Genomic DNA, 23,766 nt, shown 5'->3' with positions numbered 1-23,766 from the left:
TGATGGTGATGATGATGGTGGTAATGATGTTGACAATGTGAGATGGTGAGGGTGATGAAGATATGGTGGTGATGATGATGGCAATGGTGATAATGATGGTGATTGTGATGGTGATAAGGTAATGATGATGTTGATGGTGATGATAAAGATGATGACGGTGATGATGATGGTGATGATGGTGATGGTGGTGGTGATGATGATGATGGTGATGATGGTGATGATGATGATGGTGATGGTGGTGATGATGATGATGGTAATGATGGTGATGGTGATGGTGATATGGTGATGATGTTGATGATGGTGGTAGTGATGATGATGGTGATGGTGATAATGATGATGGTGATGGTGGTGATGATGGTGATGATGATGCTGCTGCTGCTGGTGCTGATGGTGCTGATGGTGGTGATGGTGATGATGATGATGATGGTGATGGTGATGATGATGTTGATGATGCTGGTGCTGATGGTGCTGATGGTGCTGATGCTGGTGATGATGATGATAATGGTGATGATGTTGATGATGGTGGTGATGATGATGATGGTGCTGGTGCTGATGGTGCTGATGGTGGTGATGGTGATGATGATGCTGCTGGTGATGATGGTGCTGATCGTGGTGATGATGATGATAATGGTGATGATGTTGATGATGGTGGTGGTGATGGTGATGGTGATGATGATGATGATGCAATGGTTAAACACTTGGCTGATAGCCAAAAGGTTAGTGGTTCAAACTCTCCAGGAGGTGAAGCAACTCTACTTTGTCCTACAAGGTCACTCTGAGTTGGAATTGACTCAATGGAAACAAACACCCCATGCTGTAATTCTGCCTTACCTGAAGGTTCCATTTGATCCAAACAGAATCCCCCCCTGTGTGCAGCATCATTGTTCTCAGCATAAGTCCATGTTCAGGTTGTTCCAGGTGGAAATGGAGCCTGAGGGCAGCAAGGAGGGAACAGGGGCCACCCTGAGCCTTACAACCAGTGTCCGGGCACATTCATGAGGCCCAGAGAGAGAGCAGCACCTGAGCCACAGAGCTAGGGTGGCAGAGCTGAGGTGGGAACGCAAGTCAGTTTAGAACCACAATTTCTACTAAGGACCTGAGCCAAGTGCTGGGGATGCAGAGATACAAGGGAGAGGACCAGTCCTCAAGGGTATCACATAGACAGATGGCAGAGTAGGAGCCTGGAGGCCACCCCCAGCAGGGGGTCAGGGAAGGCTCCTGGAGGTGCATTTGGTACTGGGAGGCAAAGGGGAAGCTCTTCAGACAGTGAGTTCCTGGAGGTCTGTGGGCATTGCCATGTTTGTACACCCTTCACTTCCCCTCTGGAGCCCCCTCCTTAAGCTCCCACATCTCAGCCGGCACCTCTCTCAGGCCTATATTTAGACCCATTTCAGCTTGAAAAGTAAACATTATTAAGAGATCGGCCAACTTGGATCCCATCCACAAACAGGCCCTCCTCTGAGACACCAGAATAGAAAATGGCTCTACTTGTGAGTAACACAGGCTCTGGGCGGGGGCTTTGAGTTCCCGCGGATGAAGACATCATAGCTTCCTACCCAGATATAGGACGACAGCTGGGCAGAAGCATGCCTCAGGTCATCTCTCAGGATGGTCACTTCCTGCTGGGCAAATCAAGGTGCCAGACAGGTGGGAGGAGGCCGAACATCCTATTGGTAGGGCATCTGCCCCTGAAGGGGTGCCCCCGCCGTGCTCATTTACAAAGCCACTGAACGTGGAGACCTTGTGGACCTCGCTGACCGTCTTAATAATAACAGCAGTATTAACAGCCTCGCGTTACTTACAGGAATGGCTGGAACAGCCCAGCTGCTAACCAAGGAAGGTCCCAGTTGCTCGGTAGTCCACTTCTGTGAAGACATGATGCCCTTTGACCTGGTCCTATAGGGTCGCTGCGAGTCAGCATCCACTTGATGGCTGGGTTTTGTTTTGCTCTCACAGTCACCTCAGACTAAGCTGAAGTATGTCTAGAACTGAACTTTTCTCCACCCACCACCCATAACCTCCAAGATCTGCTGTTGCCTTCCTTCATGGTCCTGAAAAACGATACTATTACGCAGTTCAAACCCACCAACGACTCCCAGAAGTCCTATACAGGTTCACTGTGGACAGCACTTAGTGATGAAGATGTTCAGCCCACAACACTCAGCAGAGCGGAGGCAGCACAGAAGAAGATCTAAGTGGTGCCATCCTGGTCCCTGACCCTGGACTCTTAGACCCCGAGTCCTGCACGGACTGCCTGCCACCCACGCTGTCCCTCCACCCGCTTTTCTCACTCTCCTTTCCTACACACTGAGGGGCTTTGTTCACATGCCGACACTATGAGCTGCCCGCACCCCAGGGATAACCAAGATGACTGCTCGCAATCCATTCCTGCCAACCTTGCAGTCCAGAGCATTAACCCACAATGCCACACCAGGGCATTGGTGGTGGTGGTGTGCCATGGAGTCAGTACCAACTCACAGTGACCCTGCATAGGCTTTCTGAGGCTGTAAATTTTTATGGAAACAGAAAGCCTCATCTTTCTCCTGTGTAACAGCTGGTAGTTTTGAACTGCTAACCTTGAGGTTAGCAGCCCGACTCGTAACCACTATGCTAACAGAACTCCTGGACACGTTGTTGATAAGTGTTGTCAGATTGGTTCCGACTCATAGCAACCCTGTATATTGTTTCTGAGGAGTGTCTGATGAGCTTGAACTGCCGACCTTGCAGTCCAAACCAGCCTTGCAGTCAAGCACATTTTACCCATAGTGCCACACCAGGACTCCAGCCATCACGTTAGGGGTGAGTTAATAAATATTACATGTTTGACCAAATGTAACAGGCTAATTTTTAATTTAATAGTTTTGTGTGGCCTGTCAAAGATGTTATGAATTTTGGCAGAAAAAAGGTTCGCCACTCTTGCTATAATCAACAAATCTGGACCTCAGTGTGTGTGTACATGGGGGCTGTGTGTGTGTGTGGTGGGCATAGGAGTCTGTCTGAGTACACATGCACATGAATTTGAAGGGAGGTTGGACCAGGTCGACACAGTTACCTGGACGCTAATCCACACTGTTGTGCCTCTGAGTCCATCTGGAAACCCTGTAGACACAGCACAACCACCCCACGGGGCTCAGAAGCCCTCTGGAAACAACACCACGACCATGAGGAGCAAGGCCCACAGGACACGCCGGGCCCACACTCAATAATGTCCACTCCAGAGCTGGGCGGTCTGTGGGCTGTGAACACGTGTGTGTGCACTCATGTGAGCTGTGTGTGCACTCATGTTGGCTGTGTGTGCACTTGTGTGGGCTGTGTGTGTGCACTTGTGTGGGCGGTGTGTGCACTCGTGTGGGCCATGTGTGCACATGTGTGGGTGGTGTGTGCACTCCTGTGGGCCGTGTGTGAACTCGTGTGAGCTGTGTGTACACTCATGTTGGCTGTGTGTGTGCACTCGTGTTGGCTGTGTGTGTGCACATGTGTGAGCGGTGTGTACACTTGTGTGGGCTATGTGTGCACCTGTGTGGGCCATGTGCATGCTGTGTGTGCATACTCATGTGTGCAGTGCATGCACCCATGTGGACTGTGTGCATCATGCATGCCATGAATATCATGGAAAGACGGTGTTGTGACTGCAGGCCTGTCATCCCATGAACCTCTGCTGGTGACCTTGATCCAGCCCCAGAATGGGCATGGGTGATTGTACTTACTGCAGTGGTTGTTGTTAAGTGCTGTCGAGTCAGTTCTGACTCATAGAGACCCTGTATAGGGTTTTCTGAGGAGTAGCTGGTGAGCTTGAACTGCTGACATTGAGGTTCGTATAGACCTGACCATCCATTGCATTAACCTGCAGCGTCCAAGGCAGTGGGGGCCACAGTTGATTACTCTTGCCTGGTCTAGGCAGGGTTGGAATAGTGTTCCTGATGTCAGTCCCCTGTGACCTGGAACATGGCTGTCCCACTCTGGGGATCACTTTCTGCCTCTGTAGAGTGGGCATCTGGACCCGGGCCTGTGGTGCTGTCCTGAACCTGTGCTTGCTGGCTGCAGCTGTTTGTTCAGAAGCCCCTGAGGACATACCTCCCACCAGGCCCCCAGCTCTGACAGCACAGAGAGCCAGGAGAGCCACCTGGGGGTACTCCAGTGTTCCTGCTGCTGCCCAAGGCCTAGTAGGAGCCACATGTGTCTGCTGAGCCCGGGTGAACTGAGGTTAAGGACTCCCAGGGAGGTGAGGGGGAGTCAGGAAGTGAAGGTGGCATGTCGGAGGATGGAGGGACTGAGGCCACGGAGTCAGTGCAGGGACACACAAGCCCCCGGAGCTCCAGCACCATCCCTGCCAGGTGCCAAGGAGCTGATTGAGAGCGTGTCAGCGTAGCGCTGGGCTCCATACTGGTTGTACTGGTTAATCTTTGACAAGTAGCTCTGCAGGCCTTTCTCTCCCAGGCATCTCTGGGTGGTTAGAAGCAGAGATTGCTACCCGTTAGCACTACTCAGGATCTGCTATGTCTGCCCAGGCCCTGCTGCCGAGTCTCCACTGCTGGAGATAGTGGCCCAATGAGTACTGGGACCACCGGGTCCAGCACCCAGATGTGTCCCACTGCCCATTAAGCATTCCTCCTGGTGATGCGGAGTGTGCCTCCCATTCCCCAGGCCCAGAGTCCTCAGTGTGAGGAGAAGTTGGGGGTGGGGGGAAGGGGTTTGAGGAGGGAGTGCATGAATGGGTGTCTTCCCCTGCGCTGGCCTATTGATGTCCCCACGGCCTGCATATCAGGGGTTGCATGTGCTCAAGGACCCCTGCCCTGGGGAGGTGCGGTGTCCGGTCCGGAGGATGGGATGGTGAGGGAAAATTCCAAGGAGCAGGTGGTGGAGGTCTGCACGGTGGGGGCTGGGCAGACTCTGGCAGGGCACAGGGAAGGGCGGGGGATGGGGGAGCAACATGAGCATCCGTGTTTTTACGGCGTACGGCGTCGCAGGACCGCGCACAGGCACGGGCAGGTGGCCACCCCAGCTGCCCGCGTTGCGTCAGAGTGGATGATTGCACAAGGGCGGGCAGCTGGTGGCTCCAGCTCCGGGAAAACTTGTTTTTCACGGAGCGAGCGCGCAGCTGGGGAGTAGCCAGGGGGCTGGCTGCCAGGCCTGGAGAGGCAGAGGTGTCAGAGCCCGTGGCTGCCCGAGGGTAGGCCTTGACCCTGGCTGAACCCACGCCCAGCACTAAAGGGCCCTCCGGGTGGGCATCAGCTAAGGGCCAGCAGACAGCCGCTGTCCCTCCTCTCGAGAGGGGGTACCCCGGGTTTGCAGAAGTCACAGAGCAGAGACCCCAGTGCCCACCCCCCATCTCTCAGATGGGCAGCCTGAGGGGGGAAGGGGAGGTGATGGACCAGAAGGTACCCCAATGGGATGCCGACAGGATTGGGGCTCCCCCTGATTCCCGTTCTGGAGGCTCGAGTCGTTACCCCCACGCTCATTCCTGCCCCCCCAAACCTGCTCCTTTGAAAAAACAGTGGTGATGGAGGTCTGCACCCACAGAAAGTCCCCTCCCTCCCCGGGTCCGGGTCTCAGGGAGGAAGACAGTTGAGGAGCCAAGCGTAGTTTTTGGGGTGTTGTATTGGACGTCACTAGGAGAGTCCAGGTCTGGGCAGTGTGGGAGTGCCCCCAGTTCCACCCGCTATAGCTGCAGGAGTCCCTCTACGGCTCAATCTGAGGGTCCTCATAGGACAACTGTGGACCCCCGGTAGGCTCTCTGCCCCCTGCCTCAGTCACCGTCCACATTCACCGCCTGCCCCCTGCCCCCTGCCCCAGCACCTCCTTCCAGAAGAACCTAGTGGCTAAGGAAACGTTGTGAACTCTACCTCCCACACCAGCATTGAGACTCAGAGGTGTGGCTGATCACTGCGCAAGCGCAGATGCGGGATGCATGCTTGGTGTCCAAACCCCACAGCCCCTGCTCCATCCGGGGAACGGGTGGGCGTGGCTGGAGGGCGTGGCCTGAGATCGTGGTCCCCGGGAGGACGTGGGCTCTCGGTCCAGACAGATCCAGAGCTTCGTCATCCAAATCTGAGACCGCTGTACCCACAGGGAATTATCCGGAAGACGGAGCTGAGGGTGGGGGCTGCCTAGGGGCGGGTTGGAGGGATGAGAGTGGGCTTCTTTTATAAACAGGCACCTCAGACATGGTTCCATAATACCCTCCAGTGACCCTGTGGTGGGGCTGTTGTTTCTACGGTACCTCTTACCCTCACCCCCACCCCACTGCACCCCACCGTCACTCATCATGCTCCCCCACTCCTCCCTCCACGCGTTTCCCAGGACCCACGCACCAGTGGCCCTTGCCCTGGCCGTCTGTCCCCCAACATCCTTCAGACTCCAACTCCGAATGGTCAAGACACGGTGGGTGGGATTCTGTGTCTGTCCAGGGGGGTGAGTGAACTCTGGGAGGGACAGACTGAGAGCTGTTTCACACTGCCCACTAGAAGACGCTGATTTAGGTATTTAGAGTGTTCAGTGTGGGTCTGTGGGGAGGGGATTGGCAGCCAGTAGGAGGTCCGGACTCCTTTGCGTAAACTTTAATTTCCATACAGTAGAAAAACTTACAGTACAAGCAATGTGTGACTTGATTTTACAGGGAAGCTCACAATATACTTTGGAATATGTGTCCCCAGTGAGAGGAGGCTCTGTCCCCTGAGGGTCATCTGCTCTGCCCAGGGCAGCATGGTGTGGGGTTGCAGCCGGCTCAGTCCTTGCATGGGGCCCTCTCCTGGCAGGTCCTGGGTCCCCTCTGAAACGATGCCCTCCTGAGTGGGGGAAAAACATGGCAGGGCAAGCTGGTGTCTACTGCCCACAAGGCTCCTGGCAGTGGGGTGGACAGCACTGGTCATAAAACATGGTAGGGCTGTGGACCAGGAAGGCTTTCCTGGGGAAAGGGCTTGGGTGTGGAACCTGAAGGCTGAATAGGGGACAGTGTAGGAGGGCCAGGTGGGCATTTCAGAGAGAGGGACCAGCAGGGACAGAGAAGGGGAAGGGAGAGCTGGGCTTCTCCAGGAACCTCAGATGTCATCTCTGGACACCCATGACCTTGGCTGCTCCCCCCACCCCCTGTATCATCTGCATAGGGTCAGCCTCAAGGCATAGGGCAGGGAGTGGACATGCCTGGCCTCTGGTCCTGGGGATTGGGCTATGGCTCTGTTTCGTCAGGTCAGCACCTCAGGCTGGTCTACTGCACACCCCCCTCTGTGCATCCATCCATCCTCCATCACGACCACCTCACAGGACCACCTCAGGCTCGATACTGAAGAGCAGATCCTCGTTGCCCCTGCGCACCTCCAGGAGCAGCGGGGATTCCGTCAGCACAGCCTCCTGCAGCTCGCTGGAGTCCACCAGACGGCGCCCATTGACCTTGACGATGAGGTCGCCATCTTGAATGCCACCTCTGCCAACAGGGGAGATACTCGGTCACCCCAGCCAGGGCCTTTGAAGGGCTTATATCAACAATTTGAAGCCCCCGTCCCCAACCCCCAGAAAACCTGTGCCCTGACTGTAAGGTCTTAAACCAAAAACCTAAACCAGGAGCCTCTGAGTGAACCCCATGGGTGCTCCACAGGAATTCAGTGGCTGAGTTTTTTTTTAAGTAATTGACAGGTCTTCTGAGTGGACTCAAACCTCCAACTGAGCACATTCACTGTCTGAACCACCCAGCAACTGTGAGGCCAAAGTAGAGGGGAGAGATTTGTTTAGTCTTTCTCAGGGAGCCATCCAACACATGGTTACATTGTATCTGTACCACAGCAAATGCCTTAACAATGGTGCAGAAAGTACTCGTTCTCTATGCAGTACATTGAAAGACAACAATGCTTTCTTTCATTTGCTCTTAACATCCTGTCCCTGGGTTGAAAGAACAGGTTGGGTTATACCCATTTGACAGGTGGGGAGACTGAGGCCCAGTCAGTCACAGAATTGGGGAGAGACAAGAGGCATGTTTCCGCCTCCACTCCTCTCCCTCCCAGGAAAGGGCATTCTGCAGTCTCCCCCAGCTTCCACCTGTCCCGTTGTCTCACCTTGCCAGGATGCCCAATGCTAACCACAGACTTGGCCAGGGCAGTGCAGCAGACCCCCTCCCCCCCCATCTCCCATCCACCTCCCTGCCACCCCTGGACAGAGCCTACCTCTGAGAAGGTGAGTTTGGAATAACCTCTTGCACGTAGATCCCACTGCTGACCTCTGGGAAGTCCGGATTACTAGCCTTCAGTTCTTCCACCAAGCTGAAAGACAGTTCACCTGTTAGGGGCCAATCTCTGCGTTCCTGAACCGGCTCCAAGGGACAAAACTACCCCTTCCCTCTGCCTCTCAGGACAGATGTGGAGCTCTCTCTCTGGCTACCAGTGCCCTGTCCAGCCACTGACCACTCAGGGTTGTCACTGGTGTCTGCCTGCCCCCTTAGTCAGTGGCTCCTTAAGAAAAACCTAGTGGGGGCAGGGGAAGGAAGACCACATGTCCAGGAACTGGGCTGTCTTCTTACAGGAAGTCTTCCCAGACTGCTGCCTCCTCTCCCCCTGTGAGAGCAGGGAGCCTGGTGCTTTCTGGACTTTTCCACAGTGTCACTCTGAGGATGACATGTAATTGTCATGGCTGTTTGCTTGTTGGTAGCCCCCCTGCCCAGACTGTGAGTCTGAGGGTCAGTTACTATGTGGTTATTGTTTAAAGTGGCATTGAGTCAGTTCTGACTCATAACGACCCTGTATAGGGCTTCTGAGCCTTTAAATCGTGGGGGGAGCAGAAAGCCTCATCCTTCTCCCATGGGGCGGCTGATGGCTGAAACCACTGACCGACCTTGTGGTTTGCAGTCCAGTGCTTATCATATGGAGCCATCACACTCCTTTTAATGTTGCTATTGTTAAGTGCCATCGAGTTGGTTCCGACTTATAGTGACCTTGTCTAAGGTTTCCGAGGAGTGGCTGGTGAGTCTGAACCATCAACCTCGCAGTTATCAGTCTAGTGCTTATCCTATAGTGGCTCACCAGCACTCCCTGAGACAACACCGGGATTTATTCCAATCTAGAGACTAGGCATATGGATGTTTGAATAGAGGATGAATGGGGAATGGATGGTGGATGGATAGATGGATGATTGAAGGGTTTGTATGTATGGATGGTGGGTGGATGGATAGAGTGATGGTGGATGAATGATGGGTGGATGGCTGGATGGAGGAACGATTGAGTGCATGAACAGATGAATGGTGGGTGAATGGATGTTTGCATAGAGGATGAATGGGGAATGGATAGTGGGTGGGTGGTAGATGGATGGATAGGTGTTTGAATACAGGATGGATGGGGAATCAATGGATAATGGTGGTTAGATGTTGAATGGCTAGATGGATGGTTGGATGTATGGATGGATTATTAGATGGATGGATGGGTTACTAGATGGATGATTGGATGTATGGATGGGTTACTAGATGGATGCTTGGATGTATGGATGGATTACTAGATGGATGATTGGATATATGGATGGGTTACTAGATGGATGAATGGATGGATTACTAGATGGATGATTGTATATATGGATGGGTTACTAGATGGATGAATGGATGGATTACTAGATGGATGACTGGATATATGGATGGGTTACTAGATGGATGAATGGATGGATGGATGGGTAACTAGATGCATGAATGGATGAACAGATATATAACTGAATGGATGGAGGGGTGACTACATGGATGATTGGATGGACAGGTGTTTGAAAACAGGATGGAACCTAGAGCCATGATTTTTTTGGAGAATGAAGTCATTGTTAAAGGAAAAGGAGAAAAATTAAAAATGGCTTTCACACAATTACTTATAATTACTATTAAGTCGACGTAGAAAGATTTTACAAAACAACTTCATTGTTAGTGTTCATAAAATCTAAGAGGCATTTTATTTAAGCAAGTTACAACTATAGGTCTACTCTACGATGAAATTTGACAATGAGCATCACTGAGGATTCCGTCTGGTCTGTCATGGGAGAAGGTCCGTGGGGGATGGGGATGTCAACCCCCAGGATGACAGTGTTGTGTAGGTTTGTGCTGCAATGGTTAAGGCTCAACTGCTAACTGAAAGATCAGTGGTTCGAACCCACCAGCCACTCCATGGGAGAAAGACGTGATGGCCTGCCCCTATACAAATTTCAGCCTGGGAAACCCTATGGGGAAGGTTTACTCGGCTGTAGATGGTGGAGAGGAGTTGAAATTGACTTTATGGCACAGAACAGCATGTGTTTGAGAGTTCTGTCAACTGAACCTGCCTCAGTTCTCCCCTGAGCTCCCCAACGCAATGACTCTGCCTAGTTCAAACACTTGGAGTTAACTACAACACCAACCTGAGTGCCCACTCTGCAGCAGGCACTGTACCAAGGGCAGAGCAGAGGGACAAGCTGTCCAGGAGCTCAGGGTTAGAGGGGGATATGGACCCCACAAACAGGAGCCTCCCACAGAAGGACCCAGGCAATGGCAAGGAGAGAAAATGGGATGACTTGGAAGATACACTGAGCTAAAGAGTACCCTCCAAATTCATGTCTTCCCAGAACCTTAGATGAGCTCTTTCTAGTCTTTGTGAAGTAATTAGTGAAGGAAGGATACTGAGAGAAAATTCTCCTGGGCTAAGGAGGACCCTACACCCAATGGCTGGGATCTCTAAGAGAAAGGCATCTGTTTGGATACAAAATAGAGGGGAGACAGCCACATGGTGATAGAGGCTGGAATTGGAGGGACATGGCCACAAGCCCAGGAATGGCTGGGCCTCCAGAATCCTCCCCTAGAGCGTCCGAGGGAGCCCAGCCCTGCAGATCCTTGGTTTCAGACTCCTAGTCTCCAGACTGAGTGAGTACACCCCCCCACCCCAAACCAAGCCCACTGCCCTGGAGTTGATTCTGACTCATACCAACTCTATATAGCACAGACTCAAACTGCTCCTGAAGGCTTCTGAGATGACACAGCTTCACAAGAGCAATCAGCCTCCTCTTTCTCCAGCTGGTGGGTTTGAACCTCTAAGGTTTCAGTTCACAACTCAACACTTAACCCACTGTGGCTCCCCCTCCCATGTTGGATAATTTGTTATGAGCCTCAGGATAAATCCAGGTGGCTTCCTGGAGGAGAGGGTGCCTGAATGGAGTTCCGGGGCTATGAAGGAAAGAACCCCCAGGCAGAGAAGGGGACTGGTGTCCTGGACTCGCAGGCCTGCCCCTCTGAGGACCCACAAGCAGCCGGCATGGTGGGGCTGGGGTGTGGGGTAGCCTGAGGGGTGCAGGGTCTCCCTCCAGACACTGACCTGGATGTTATGGTCCTCATCCGTATGCCGATGAAGCGCTTCTTCCAGTCTGCTAACAAAACATGGCCAGACTCCGTTAGACCTCCGAGACCACCAGGGATAGAAACCTTCCTGAAAACAGCAGAGATCAGGGGCCTCTCCTCCCGGCTGACTTGTCCAGCTCGATCCCAAACAGATCACCCTGTCCTCAGGTCCTGGGTCTGATCTCCCTGCTGGCTGCAAGCCCACCCCTGACAGCCAGCAGGTGTTTCCTGGAGCCTCCAGTCAGAGCTGAACCATTACTTCCTCTGCCTTCCCCATACATAAGGAAGTCACCTTTGATGCCCTGGGAATGTGGGCCTCATGCAGGGCCCCGTGGTGGGGCATCAGCCACACAACACACAAGTCATAGAGTGCAGCCCCTCTAGCCAGAACCAGAGGCATCTCAGACCTGTCTCCTTTGTCCAAATCCAGGCCTGGGGAGTCTCCTCCTTGATGCCCCCTGTTCCCTCCCACTCTGTCCAGCCACTGTGAAGCCTCTTCAACTGCAGCTTCCAGCCCAGTTCTGCCTGCATTCTTGAACCTATCTCAACACTTTCTACAAAGAGCTAACAGAGCAACCCATAGACAGGGCCTCCCAGGACACCTCCCTCTTCCCCAGAGGCCCAGGAAAGCACAAGACTATGATCCGGCTGCTGTGTTGGAGGTTCCTGCCAGGCACTGGGGTGAGGGCACCAAGATGGTGGTGAGCCAGGCAACAGGTATTGGCCATTTTGAACCAGACAATCAAACAGCTGACTGTACAGGGGATGTTTCATTCTCCTGTAACTACAACAAGGAATCCAACTTCAAAGAACAAACAAAAAGGGAGATGAGGAAGTATTTTCATGGGATTAAAAAAAAAAAAAAGCAACATGTTGTAGATAAAGCAGTCCTTAGAGGAAAATTAATAGAACTAATTTTGAAACGATGAACAGTCCCAAACTAATGACCTGACCTGCTTTAAACACCAAGAAAAAGATCAAATCAATCTCAAAGTAAGAAGAGGAAAGGAAATAATAGTAAAACAGAAATCAATAAAATTGGGCAAAGAAACATAACAGAGAAAGTAAATGAAACCAAAAGCTGGTTCTTTTAAATCAATAAAATGGATCGACATTTAGCCACACTGAGCGGGAAAGAAAGGGAGAGGACACAATTGTCAGGATCAACGAGAGAGGTGACATCACTAGAGATCCCACAGATGTTAAGAGGATGCCAAGAGGAGTCCTGGAGTGGCGCTGTGGGCTAATGCATCAGACTGCAAAGTTGTTGGAACTGCAAGGTTGGTGGTTCAAGCTCACCAGCTGCTCCTTGGAAACCCTATTTGGGGTCGCTATGGGATGGAATCGACTCAACGGCACTTAACAACAACAAGAGGATACGGTGAACAACTTTATTAAAATACATTGGATAACTTACAGAAAATGGAAAATTCCTTGAAATTTGCAAATGACTAAAGCTTATTCCCACCACCCATCTGTTGGTTTGTCACCTATAGAAGCAGTTTGATTTGCCAAGAAATCCAGTGATCTATTGCATTGGGCAAATCTGCTGCAAAGATCTCTTTAGAGCGATAAAGGCATGAAGTGACTGGCTTACAAGGTTTCAGGAGGGAGTTAGTTTAAGAGTGTGTGGGGGAAGAAAGAGTCCCCACTGAATAGTTTTCATCTTGTCTAGATGGGTCTGGTGAAAAGAGATGGGGATAAGATTCTTATGACTCAATAGTGACTAACTATGACTGTCACAATTGTAAAGGTAGAAGTTTTATAACAAAAACAGGGGAGTAATTAATCTTACAGTCCAGAAACAGAGGACCATAGAACCATCAAGGGAGAAGAATACAAGAATACGGGACCTTATCCAGAGAAGCAGCAGCGCCAGAGATGGAGGCAGAGATGGGGACATGGAGAGGGGGAGCAGCTAAGGACTCTAGATTCATGGAAAGAGAGGGACTGAGAGCTGGTGGACTGGAGGCAGGTTTGCATAGTGTGCACTTTGGTGGTTTAAATTATTATTTATACCTGAGTGGTTTTTATGTTTGTTTGTTTTTTAAAAAGTTAAAGTGGATAGAGAGAAATACTGTTAACTGATGGTACATGGAGGGGATTGAATCATTGTAATGAAACAAGGTGTATGATTTGTTGAATGCAAACTGATGATCTGCCCTGTAAGCTTTCACTCAATTCACAATAAAAAAAAATAAAAAAAGATCTCTTTAAAGTGTTAAAGAGCAAAGATGTCACTTTGAGGACTAAGGTGCATCTGACCCAAGTCACGGCACGTGACGGTTGGACAGTGACCAAGGAGATGAACTGATGCATTTGAATTATGGTGTTGGAGGAGAATATTGGCAGTACTGTGGACCACCAGTAGAACAAAGAAGTACAACCAGAATGCTCTTAGAAGTGATGATGGTGAGATTTCATCGCACATACTTGGATCACGTGATTAGGAGGGACTAGTCCTTGGTAAAGTGGAGGGGCCACAACAAGAAAGGAGACCCCGATGAGAGAGATTAACACAGTGGCTGCTACAATGCTTTCAAACATAACAATTGTGAGGAGGTGCAGGCCTGGGCAGGGGTTCATTCTATTGTGCACAGGGTCACTATGAGTGGGAACCAACCTCACAGCACCTAGCAACAACAACAAAGTTCACTCAAGAAAAAAAGCAGATAAAATCCCAATTATCTGCCATTTCACACCCACTGTTGTTAAGTGCCATCAAGTTGGCTGTGACCCATACAAACCCATTATAGGGTGTCCAAGGAGTAGCTAAGAGTCCTGGTATGGCGCTGTGGGTTAATGCACCAGACTGCAAAGTCATTTGAATGGCAAGGTTGACGGTTCAAGTTTACCAGTCGCTCCTTGGAAACCCTATGCAGGGTCGCTATGGGTCGGAATCGACTCAAAGGCACTTAACAACAAGGAGTAGCTAGTGAATTTGCACTGCTGACCTTGTGGTTCAAACAGGCCTTGCGGTCCTGCTATAATCCTCCAGTGGTATCCCAGGATGCCTCACACCCACTAGGATGGCGAAAATATAAAATTAGGTTATAACAAGTTTGTGATTATAGGGAGAGATTGTTGTTAAGTACTGTGGAGTCAGTTCTGACTCATAGTGATCCTGCACAGGGTTTCTGAGGCTGTAAATATTTACGGGACCAGAACGCCTCATCTTTCTCTCGCGGAACCACTGATAGTTTCAAACTGCTGAACTTGAGGTTAGCAGCCTGTTTCGTAACCACTACGCTCCCAGAGCTCTTTATAGGGAGCTCTTTATAGGGAGAGATTAGGATTCACATAATGATGCAGTTACTTTGAAACATGATCTGACAGTTTCAGGAATGATTAAACATAGACTCATCATATTGTTGTTGTTATGTGCCATGGAGTTGGTTCCAACTCATAGCGACCCTGTACAGGGTTTCCATATTGACCAATAATTTCATTCCTACATATACATTCAAGAGAAACGAAAGCTTGTAGTCATGCAAAAATTTGTATACAAATGGGTATTACAGTGTTATTTAAGATAGCCAAGGAGTGGTAAACAGATGAATGAATAGACAAAATGTGGCACATCTAGACAGTGGGATGTATCCAAGCTCAAATAGGAGTAAACGAATACGTACTACACCATGTACTAATGAACCTCGGGCACACTATGCTATGTGGAAACAAGAGTGCATCCTATATGATTCCATTCATATCCGTGTCCAGAACAGGTAAATCTACGGGACTACAGTAGATTACTGGTCGCTTAGGGTTGGGGTAGAAGTGGCCAAAGAGGTAGGGATGGTGGGAGCTAACAAGGACGGGTTTCTTTTAAAAAAACAAAACAAAACACAGCTTGGCTGAGATGTAATTCACAAACCACACAATTTACCCAATTATATTGTACAACTCCATGGATTATTATTATTATTTTTTAATCTTTCTTTTTCCAACCTCCCTCTTGTGGTATATTGCCATTCTCATTGCCAGAGTTAACACGTGTCTACCCTCTAGCCTTGGAAACCCTATCTATACAGGGTCACTATGGGTCGGAACTGACTCAGCGGCACTTAACAATGACAACAACAACCCTCTAGCCATCAATGGATGTTTCTTTTCGCATGAAAACCTTTTTTAAAAAACTCTTTTACAATACTAGTCTCATATAATATTTGCCTTTTTGTGACTAATTTCACTCAGCATAATGTCCTCCAAAGGAGCTCTGGTAGCGTAGTGGTTACGAATCGGGCTGCAAACCTTAAGGTCAGCGGTTCGAAACTACCAGCCGCTCCGCGGGAGAAAGATGAGGCGTTCTACTCCCGTAAAGATTTACAACCTCGGAAACCCTGTACAGGGTCGCTATGGGTCGGACCCGACTCGATGGCACTTAACAACAACAACAATGTCCTCCAGGTTCATCCATGTTGTGAGATGTTTCCTAGATTTGTTATTCTTCAATGCATTTCATTGTGTTCACGTGCCCAAGTTTGTTTAATCCTTCTGTTCAATGGTCTCCATCTTTTTGCTATTGTGAATAGTGCTGTAATGAACATGGGTGTACATGGATCTATTTGTGTCATGGCTCGTGTCTCTTGAGCATATGTAACAAGCAGAGGGATGGCTGGGCCATACCTTAGTTCTATTTGGAGACAGCGCCCTACATTTTCCACGGGGGCTGCACCATTTTATAGTCCCAGCAGCAGGGTAGGAGGGTCCCTGTCTCTCCACACTCTCACCAGCATTTGTTGTTTTCTGTTTGAACTTTGTTATGAATGCTAAGGTGAGATGATATCTCATTGTTGTTTTGATTTGCATCTCTCATGCTGGACTGAAAGGTTGGTGGTTCAAGCTCACCAGCTGCTCCTTGGAAACCCTATACAGGGTCGTTATGAGTTGGAACCGACTTGACGGCACTTAACAACAACCACAGTAGCTAATGACCGTGAGCATTTCTTCATGTGTTTGTTGGCCGCCTGAATGTCTTCTTTGGTGAAGTGTCTGCTCACGTCCACTGCCTTGTTAAATTGGATTATTTGTCCTCGTCTTATTGAAGTGTTGATGTATTTTATAAATTATAAACAGTAGTCCCTTGTCTGATATGTCTTTGCCAAAATTTGTCCCCTGTCTTTGTGCTCTCTCTTGATTCTTTGGTGAAATCTTTTGATGCACACAAGTGTCTAAGTTGTAGGAGGTTCCAGTCACCTATGTTGTCTTCTGTTGTCTCTGTGCTTAGTTATATTTGATAGTGTATTTATGCCATGTGCCAGAGCCCCTAAGTTTGTCCCCAGTTTTTCATTAATCTTTATAGTTCTAGATAATCCAGGTTGCGTTCATGTTTGTATATGGCTTGTATATGGTGTGGGACATGGATCTTGTTTCATTCTTCTGCAAATGAATTTCAAGTTTTTCCAGCACCATTGGTTGAAGAGATGATCTCTTCCTGTTTAATGTATTTGGGCCCTTTGTCGAAGATCAACTGTCCATAGATGGACAGTTTTCCATTCATTTCCATTGATCAATGTGCCTTTTGTTGTACCAGGACCAGGCTGTTTTGACAACTGTGACTTTGTGGTATAGGTTTTGAAATCAGGAAGTGAGAGACCTCCTAGTTTATTCTTTTTAGTAATGCTTTGCTTATCCAGGATCTCTTTTCTTTCCATATAGAGTTAGAAATCAGTTTTTCCATCTCTTTAAAGAAGGGTGTTGGAATCTTGGTTAAGATTGCATTGTACCTATAGATTGCTTTGGGTAGTGTTGACATTTTCATAATATTAAGTCTTCCAAACCACAAGCATGGCATATTCTTCCATTTCTGTAGGTCTCTTTTGGTTTCTTATAGGAATGTTTTATAATTTCTTTGTGTAGGTCTTTTGTTAGTCTAATTAGATTTATCCCTAAATACTTCATCTTTGAGGTGGTTATTGTAAATGGTATTGTTTTCCTGATTTCCTTTTCAGAGTTGTCTTTGGTAGTGTAGAGGAATCCAACTGATATTTGCGTGTTGTTCTTGTACCTTGCCACTCTGCTGAATCTTTCAATGAGGTCCAAGAGTTTGGGGATTTTCTATGTATACAGTCATGTCATCTACAAATAGTTTTACTTCTTCTTTGTCAACTTGGATGCCTTGATCTCCGTTTCTTATCTTTCAGTTGTGGTTAAGACTTCCAGCACAATATTGAACGGAAGTAGTGATAAAAGACATTATTGTCTGGCTCCTATTCACAAGGGGAAACGTTTCATTTTCTCACTGGAGCATAGTGCTGGCTGTTGGTTTTGTATAGATGCTCTTCATTATGTTGAGAAGTTTCCCTTTTATTCCTATTTTTTGAGTGAATGAATCTTGGATTTTGTCCAGTGCATTTTTTATGACAATTGACATGATCATGTGATTATTTTCTTTATTTATGTGGTAGATTACATTGGTTCTCTGATACTGAACCATGCCTACTTCCTTAGTATGACTCCTACTTACTCATGATGTATTATTATCTTTGCTATGTTGTTGGATTCTATTGACGAGGATTTTGTTGAAATTGTTCATGATGGATGTTGGTCCTTGTTTTTAGGAAAAAATAGATTTTCTTTGAAGTTTATAGAAAAATTGTGCTCAAGAACAGAGTTCCTGTCCATCCCTCTCCACTGTGCATTCTGTCCCGTCCCCCCCATAATTAACATCAAGCATTCCTGTAGTGTGGGGTTTGTTTTGAAGTGATGGAAATGCTCTAACCCAGACTATGCTGGTTACGGCCCATATCTGAGCATAGATTAAAGTCTACTGCTGTTGTTGCTAGGCAACATCAAGTCAGTTTCGGACTCACAGTCACTGTGTAAGGAGTTTCTGGAGAGGGCTCGTGGGTTTGAACAGCTGACCTTGTGTACCACACTCCAAAATCCATTGATTTGTATAATAAAAAGAAACCCACAGACTAAGATGCCACATAAGAATGCATGGAAGAATTCTTTTAAACATCTTAGCAAATCAAATCTAACAATACATTTATATAAAACGGATCATATACCCTGATGGTTAAAGGGGTTGTTTGCTACCCAAAAGGTACGAAGCCTGAACCCACCAGCCACTCCTCACTAAAGAGGCAGTCTGCTTATCAAAGCCACACAAACTCTATGGGGCACCTCTGTCCTGTCTTATACAGACACCCATTCATTGCAATCAACTCGACAGCAGTGTGTTAGTTGGGGCTTATCTCACGAATGCAAAGTTTGTTTACCATTCAAACAAAACAAAACAATGCAGTTTACTAGTTAACAGACTAAAAAGAAAACAAACAAACAAACACCATAGAATCATCTCAAAAGATGCAGAAAAGCATTCGAGAAAGTCCAACATCCATTGAAATAGGAAGGGAATTTCTGAACCTGTCACACTTTATGGTGAAAGAGTGGACATTTCCCCCTAAGATTAGAAACCAGACAGGATATCTGTTCTCACAACTTCTATTCAAAACTGCAGAGGAGGTTCTAGCGAGGCAAGGAAAAGGAGGGGTGCGGTGGGGGCCATTTTGATTTGAAAGAAAGAAAATGTCTTTATTTACAGATTGCTTAATTGTCTATGTAGGAAACATGATTAAATTTACAAAACAAAACAAAAAACCAACTAAAACTGTTTAGCACATTTATCAAGGTTGCTGGAGACAAGATATAAGACATAGAAACGTCCATTTTATGGACATATGCCAATAACAAACAATCGGACATTACAATCAAAAAGAAACCACCACATGAAATAATACTATCAAAAGTAAGAAACTGAAATAAATCTCACAGAAGACACGTAACACCGAAGTAAATCGAAAGCTAAGAGATGTATTAGGCTCAGAAGAGACAACCTTGTTAGCATGTGAAACTGATCTATATAATTACTGCAAACATCACCAAAATATGATCAGGCTTTTGTAGAAATTGCAAGCTGCTTCAAAGTTCATCTAGAAATGCAAAGGACCTGTTGTTATTAGGTGCCATCAAGTTTGTTCCGACCCATAGCAACGCTCTGCACAACAGAACGAAACACTGCCCGATCCTGTGCCAGTCTCACAATTGCTACTTCTTTTGAGCCCATTGCTGCTGACACTGTGCCAATACAACTCATTGGGGGTCTTCCTCTGTTTCATTGACCTTCCACTTTACCAAGCATGATGTCCTTCTCCAAGGACTGGTCCCTCCTGACAATACGTGCAAAGTACGAGAGATGAAGTCTGACCATCCTGGCCTCCAAGGAGCACTCTGGCTGCACTTCTTCCAGCACAGATCTGTTTGTTCTTCTGGCAGCCCATGGTACTTTTAATATTCTTCTCCAAAACCCAATCTCAAATGCATCAATTCTTCTACGGTCTTCCTTATTCACTGTCCAACTTTCACATGCATGTGAGGTTTTTGAAAATACCATGGTTTGGGTCAGGCGCACCTTAGTCCTCAAGCTGACATCTTTGCTCTTCAACACTTTAAAAAGTTCCTGTGCAGCAGATTTGCCTAATGCAATACGTCATCTGATCTCTTGACTGCTGCTTCCATGAGTGTTGATAGTTGATCCAAGAAGAATGAAGTCCTTGACAACTTCCATCTTTTCTCCATTGATAAGAATGTTGTTTACTGGTCCAGTGGTGAAGATATTTGTTTCCTTTTCATTGAGGTGCAACCCATAACAAAGACTGTGGTCTTTATCAGTATTTTAAGCCCTCTTCACTTTCAGCCAGCAAGGTTGTATCATCTGCATATCGCAGGTTGTTAATGAGTCTTTCTCCAATCCTGATGCCACATTATGCTTTATATAATCCAGTTTCTCAGATTATTTGTTCAGCATACAGATTGAATAAGTATGGTGAAAGAATACAACCTGGTGCACACCTTTCCTCATTTTAAATTATTTAGTGTTCCCTTGTTCTGTTAAAAACAAACAAACAAAAAAAAACTACCTCTTGGTCCATGTACAGGTTCCTCATGAGCACAATTAAATGTGCCAGAATATTCATTCTCCGCGATGTTGTTGATAGCTTGTCATGATCCACACAATTGAAAGTCTTTGCATAGTCAATAAAGCACAGGTAAACATCTTTCTGGTATTCTCTCCTTTCAGTTAAGATCCATCTGATATCCCTCGTTCCATGTCCTCATATGAATTTGGCTGAAATCTCTGGCAGTTCTTTATCAATGTACTGTTGCAGCCATTTTTGAATTACCTTTAGCAAAATTTTACTTGCATGTCATATTAATGATATTGTCCAATGATTTCCACATTTCATTGGGCCATCTGTCTTTGGAATGGACACAAATATGGATCTCTTCCAATCAGTTGGCCAAATTTCTTGACATAGATGAGTACTTCCAGTGTTTTTCATCAGGTTGTTGAATGATTTGAATTTGTGTCCCATCTATTCCTGATGCCTCGTTCTTTGTCAATGCTGTCAGTGCACTTGGAACTTCTTCATTCATATCATGTGTTACCTCTTGAAATGGCTGAACATCATCCATTTCTTTTTGGTACTGTGAGTCTGCGTATTCCATCTTCTTTTAATGTCTTCTGCCTCATTCAGTATTTTGCCCAGAGAATCCTTCAGTATTTCAATTGAGGCTTGCATTTTTTCCTCAGTTCTTTCAACTTGAGAAATGTGGAGCGTGTTCTTCCCTTTTGGTTTTTGAACTCCTGATCTTTGCACATTTCATTGTAATATTTGACTTTGTCTTCTCGAGTTGCTCTTTCAAATCTTCTGTTCAGCTCTTGTACCTCCTCATTTCTTTCATTTGCCTTAGCATCTCTATGCTGGAGAGCAAGTTTGAGAGTCTCTTCTGACATCCATTTTGGTCTTTTCCATCTTTCTTGTCTTCTTGATGACCTTTTGCTTCCTTCCTGTATGATGTTCTTGATGTCATCCCACAACTCTTCTGGTCTTCGGTCTTTGGTGTCTAATGTATCAAATTTGTTCTTGAGATGATCTCTAAATTCAGGTGGGATATGTTCAAAGCCATATTTTGGCTCTTGTGGACTTGCTTTAATTTTCTTCAGCTTCAGTCTGAACTTGCATATGAGCAATTAATGGTCTGTTTCACAGTATGCCCCTGGCCTTGTTTAGGTTGATGATATGGAGTTTTTCCACCGTCTGTTTCCACAAATGTAGTCAATTTGATTTCTGTGTATTCCATCTGGTGAGGTCCATGTATATAATCATCTTTTATGTTGTTTAAAAAAGGTATTTGCAATGAAGAAGTTGTTGGTCTTGCAAAATTGTATCATGCTATTTTAAGTGTTATTTCTATTACCAAGGTCATATTTTCCAATTACTGGTCCTTCCTCTTTATTTCCAACCTTTGCATTCCAATCACCAGTAACTGTGACTACAGTTAGATTTAATGTTGGATTGATTTCAGGTTGTAGAGATTGGTAGAATGCTTCAATTTCACCATCACTAGTTGGTGCATAAATTTGAATAATAATGTCATTAATTAGTCTTCCTTGTTGTTGTTAAGTGCCGTCAAGTGGGTTACCAACTCATAGCGAGCCTGTATAGGGTTTCTGAGGAGCAGCTGGTGGGTTTGAAATGCTGACCCTGTGTTTCACAGTCCAGTACTGACCCTACAGCGCCACACCAGGAGTCCTAAAAATGTTAGCAGCTCAACTTGTAACCCAGTACAACACCAGTCTCCCTTGTAGGTGGATGAATACTATCCTATCACAGACAGCATGATATACTAAGGCAGCGTTGAAATGCTCTTTTTTATCATGAATGTGATGTCATTCTTCTTCAATGTGTCATTCCCAGCATACTAAACCATGGCTATTCAAAATGGCCAATACCAGTCCATTTCAGCCCACTAATGCCTAGGATATTGAAGTTTATCAAAGGATGTAGAAGAGGCTAAATAACTTTGAAAAGGAAGACCACAGCTGGAAGACTTTTATGGTATGACTTCAAGACATATTACAAAGCCACAGTTATCAAGGCAGTGCAAAATCAACATAGTCAAACAGATAAGTGGAACAAAATAAGGTCATTTTATTTTTGACATAAGGTGTAAATGCAATTTGATGGGGAAAATGCATAGTCTTTTCAAGATATGATGCTGGAACCACTGAACATTCATGAGCAAAATAATAATTTTTATTCATGTTTTTAAAATTAACTCACAAAGGAGATGGGGATAAGACTCTTGTAGTGCAGTAGGGAATAATTGTTATCAGGACTGATTGTGAGGGTTGGAAATGTAAATAAAGGTGGACATTTTATAGCAAGGAGAGGGGTGATTAACTTTGCAGTCTAGGAGCGGCGGAGGTCCCTGGGACCATCAAGGGAGAAGAGCGGAGAGCGGGACCCTACTCAGAGAAGCAGTGATGCCTGAGATGGAGCCAGAGATGATGACGTGGAGAGATGGAGCAGCTGGGGACTTTAGACCCAGAGAGAGAGAAGGGCTGTGTGCTGACGACCAAGGGGCAGGCTTGTAGAGTGTGCCATTTGGTTGTTTGAATTATTTTCATTATATATTCCTGAGTGCTTCAGAGTTCATCCAAAAAAAAAAAAAAATCAAAACGAACAACAGAGGGATAGAAACAAATACTGTTGAATGATGATGCATGGAAGGGATTGTAATTATTGCAATGAAATGAACTACGATAGGATGAGTGTAAAACTGATGTTCTCTCATGTAAACAATCAGTTTAGAATAAAACTGAAAACAACGAACAACAAATAAATTATCTCACATTGTGGCATAATCCTAAACACAGAACTACAAAGACAAATGTCCAGAAGAAATCTCTATGGTCTTGGATTAGCACAAATTTCTTAAATACAGCATCAAAAGTATGGTCTATACATGAAAACACCAATAAGCTTGAGTTCATCATAACTGAGAACTTCTGTTCTTTTAAAGACTCAGCTAAGAGACGGAGAAGGCAAGCCACAAACCTGAAGGGAATTTTGCAGTCCACGTATCTCATAGAGGGCATGGATCCAAAATTTATACAGAACTCTCAAAACTCAATAATAAAACACAACCTAAAAGTAAAAACGGGAAAAATTTCACGTAGATACTTCATCAGAGAAGAAATATGGGTGGAAAATAGGCACATTGAATTATTGTTGTTGTTGGTGAGTGCTGTCAAGTCGGTTCCGACTCATAGTGACCCTTTATAGGGTTACCAAGGAGCGGCTGGTGAGCTTGAACCATTAACCTTGCAGTCCAGCGCATTAATCTGCAGCACCACACCAGGACTCCATCGATCGTTAAGGAGATAGCTCTGGTCACAAGAACCAGGCCAGTCACTTCCCAGCCCTGGGTCTTCTGTGGTGGCAACAGCCATGCTGGCCCTACATTCACTAGGATCCCCTCTGAGACCAGGGCCACCATTTTCTTGTTCTGGGCAGGAGGCCCCCAACCCTCTGCACTCAGAAGAGCCTAAAGACTGAGTCCATCAGTCACTGCTGCTGTTGTTGTTGTTGTTGTGA

The 23,766-nt window shown here is 46.7% G+C and overlaps 1 protein-coding gene across 1 annotated transcript in view; it reads right to left on the bottom strand.

Annotated features, from left to right (window-relative positions):
* Positions 1-7,254: 7,254 nt before the first annotated feature.
* HTRA3 (HtrA serine peptidase 3) overlaps positions 7,255-23,766 on the bottom strand; it is a 52,956-nt gene continuing 36,444 nt past the window's right edge. The window contains exons 7-9 of the mRNA XM_006875307.1: positions 11,295-11,343; positions 8,154-8,249; positions 7,255-7,420 (exon numbers count right to left, since the gene is read on the bottom strand). Coding sequence (XP_006875369.1) covers positions 7,255-7,420; positions 8,154-8,249; positions 11,295-11,343 — 311 coding nt within the window. The remainder of the gene's footprint in view (positions 7,421-8,153; positions 8,250-11,294; positions 11,344-23,766) is intronic.

Source organism: Chrysochloris asiatica, unplaced genomic scaffold, assembly GCF_000296735.1.
Source record: "Chrysochloris asiatica unplaced genomic scaffold, ChrAsi1.0 scaffold00319, whole genome shotgun sequence".
In the NCBI taxonomy this organism is placed as follows: domain Eukaryota; kingdom Metazoa; phylum Chordata; class Mammalia; order Afrosoricida; family Chrysochloridae; genus Chrysochloris; species Chrysochloris asiatica.
This window is presented reverse-complemented; position numbering and strand designations above follow the sequence as displayed.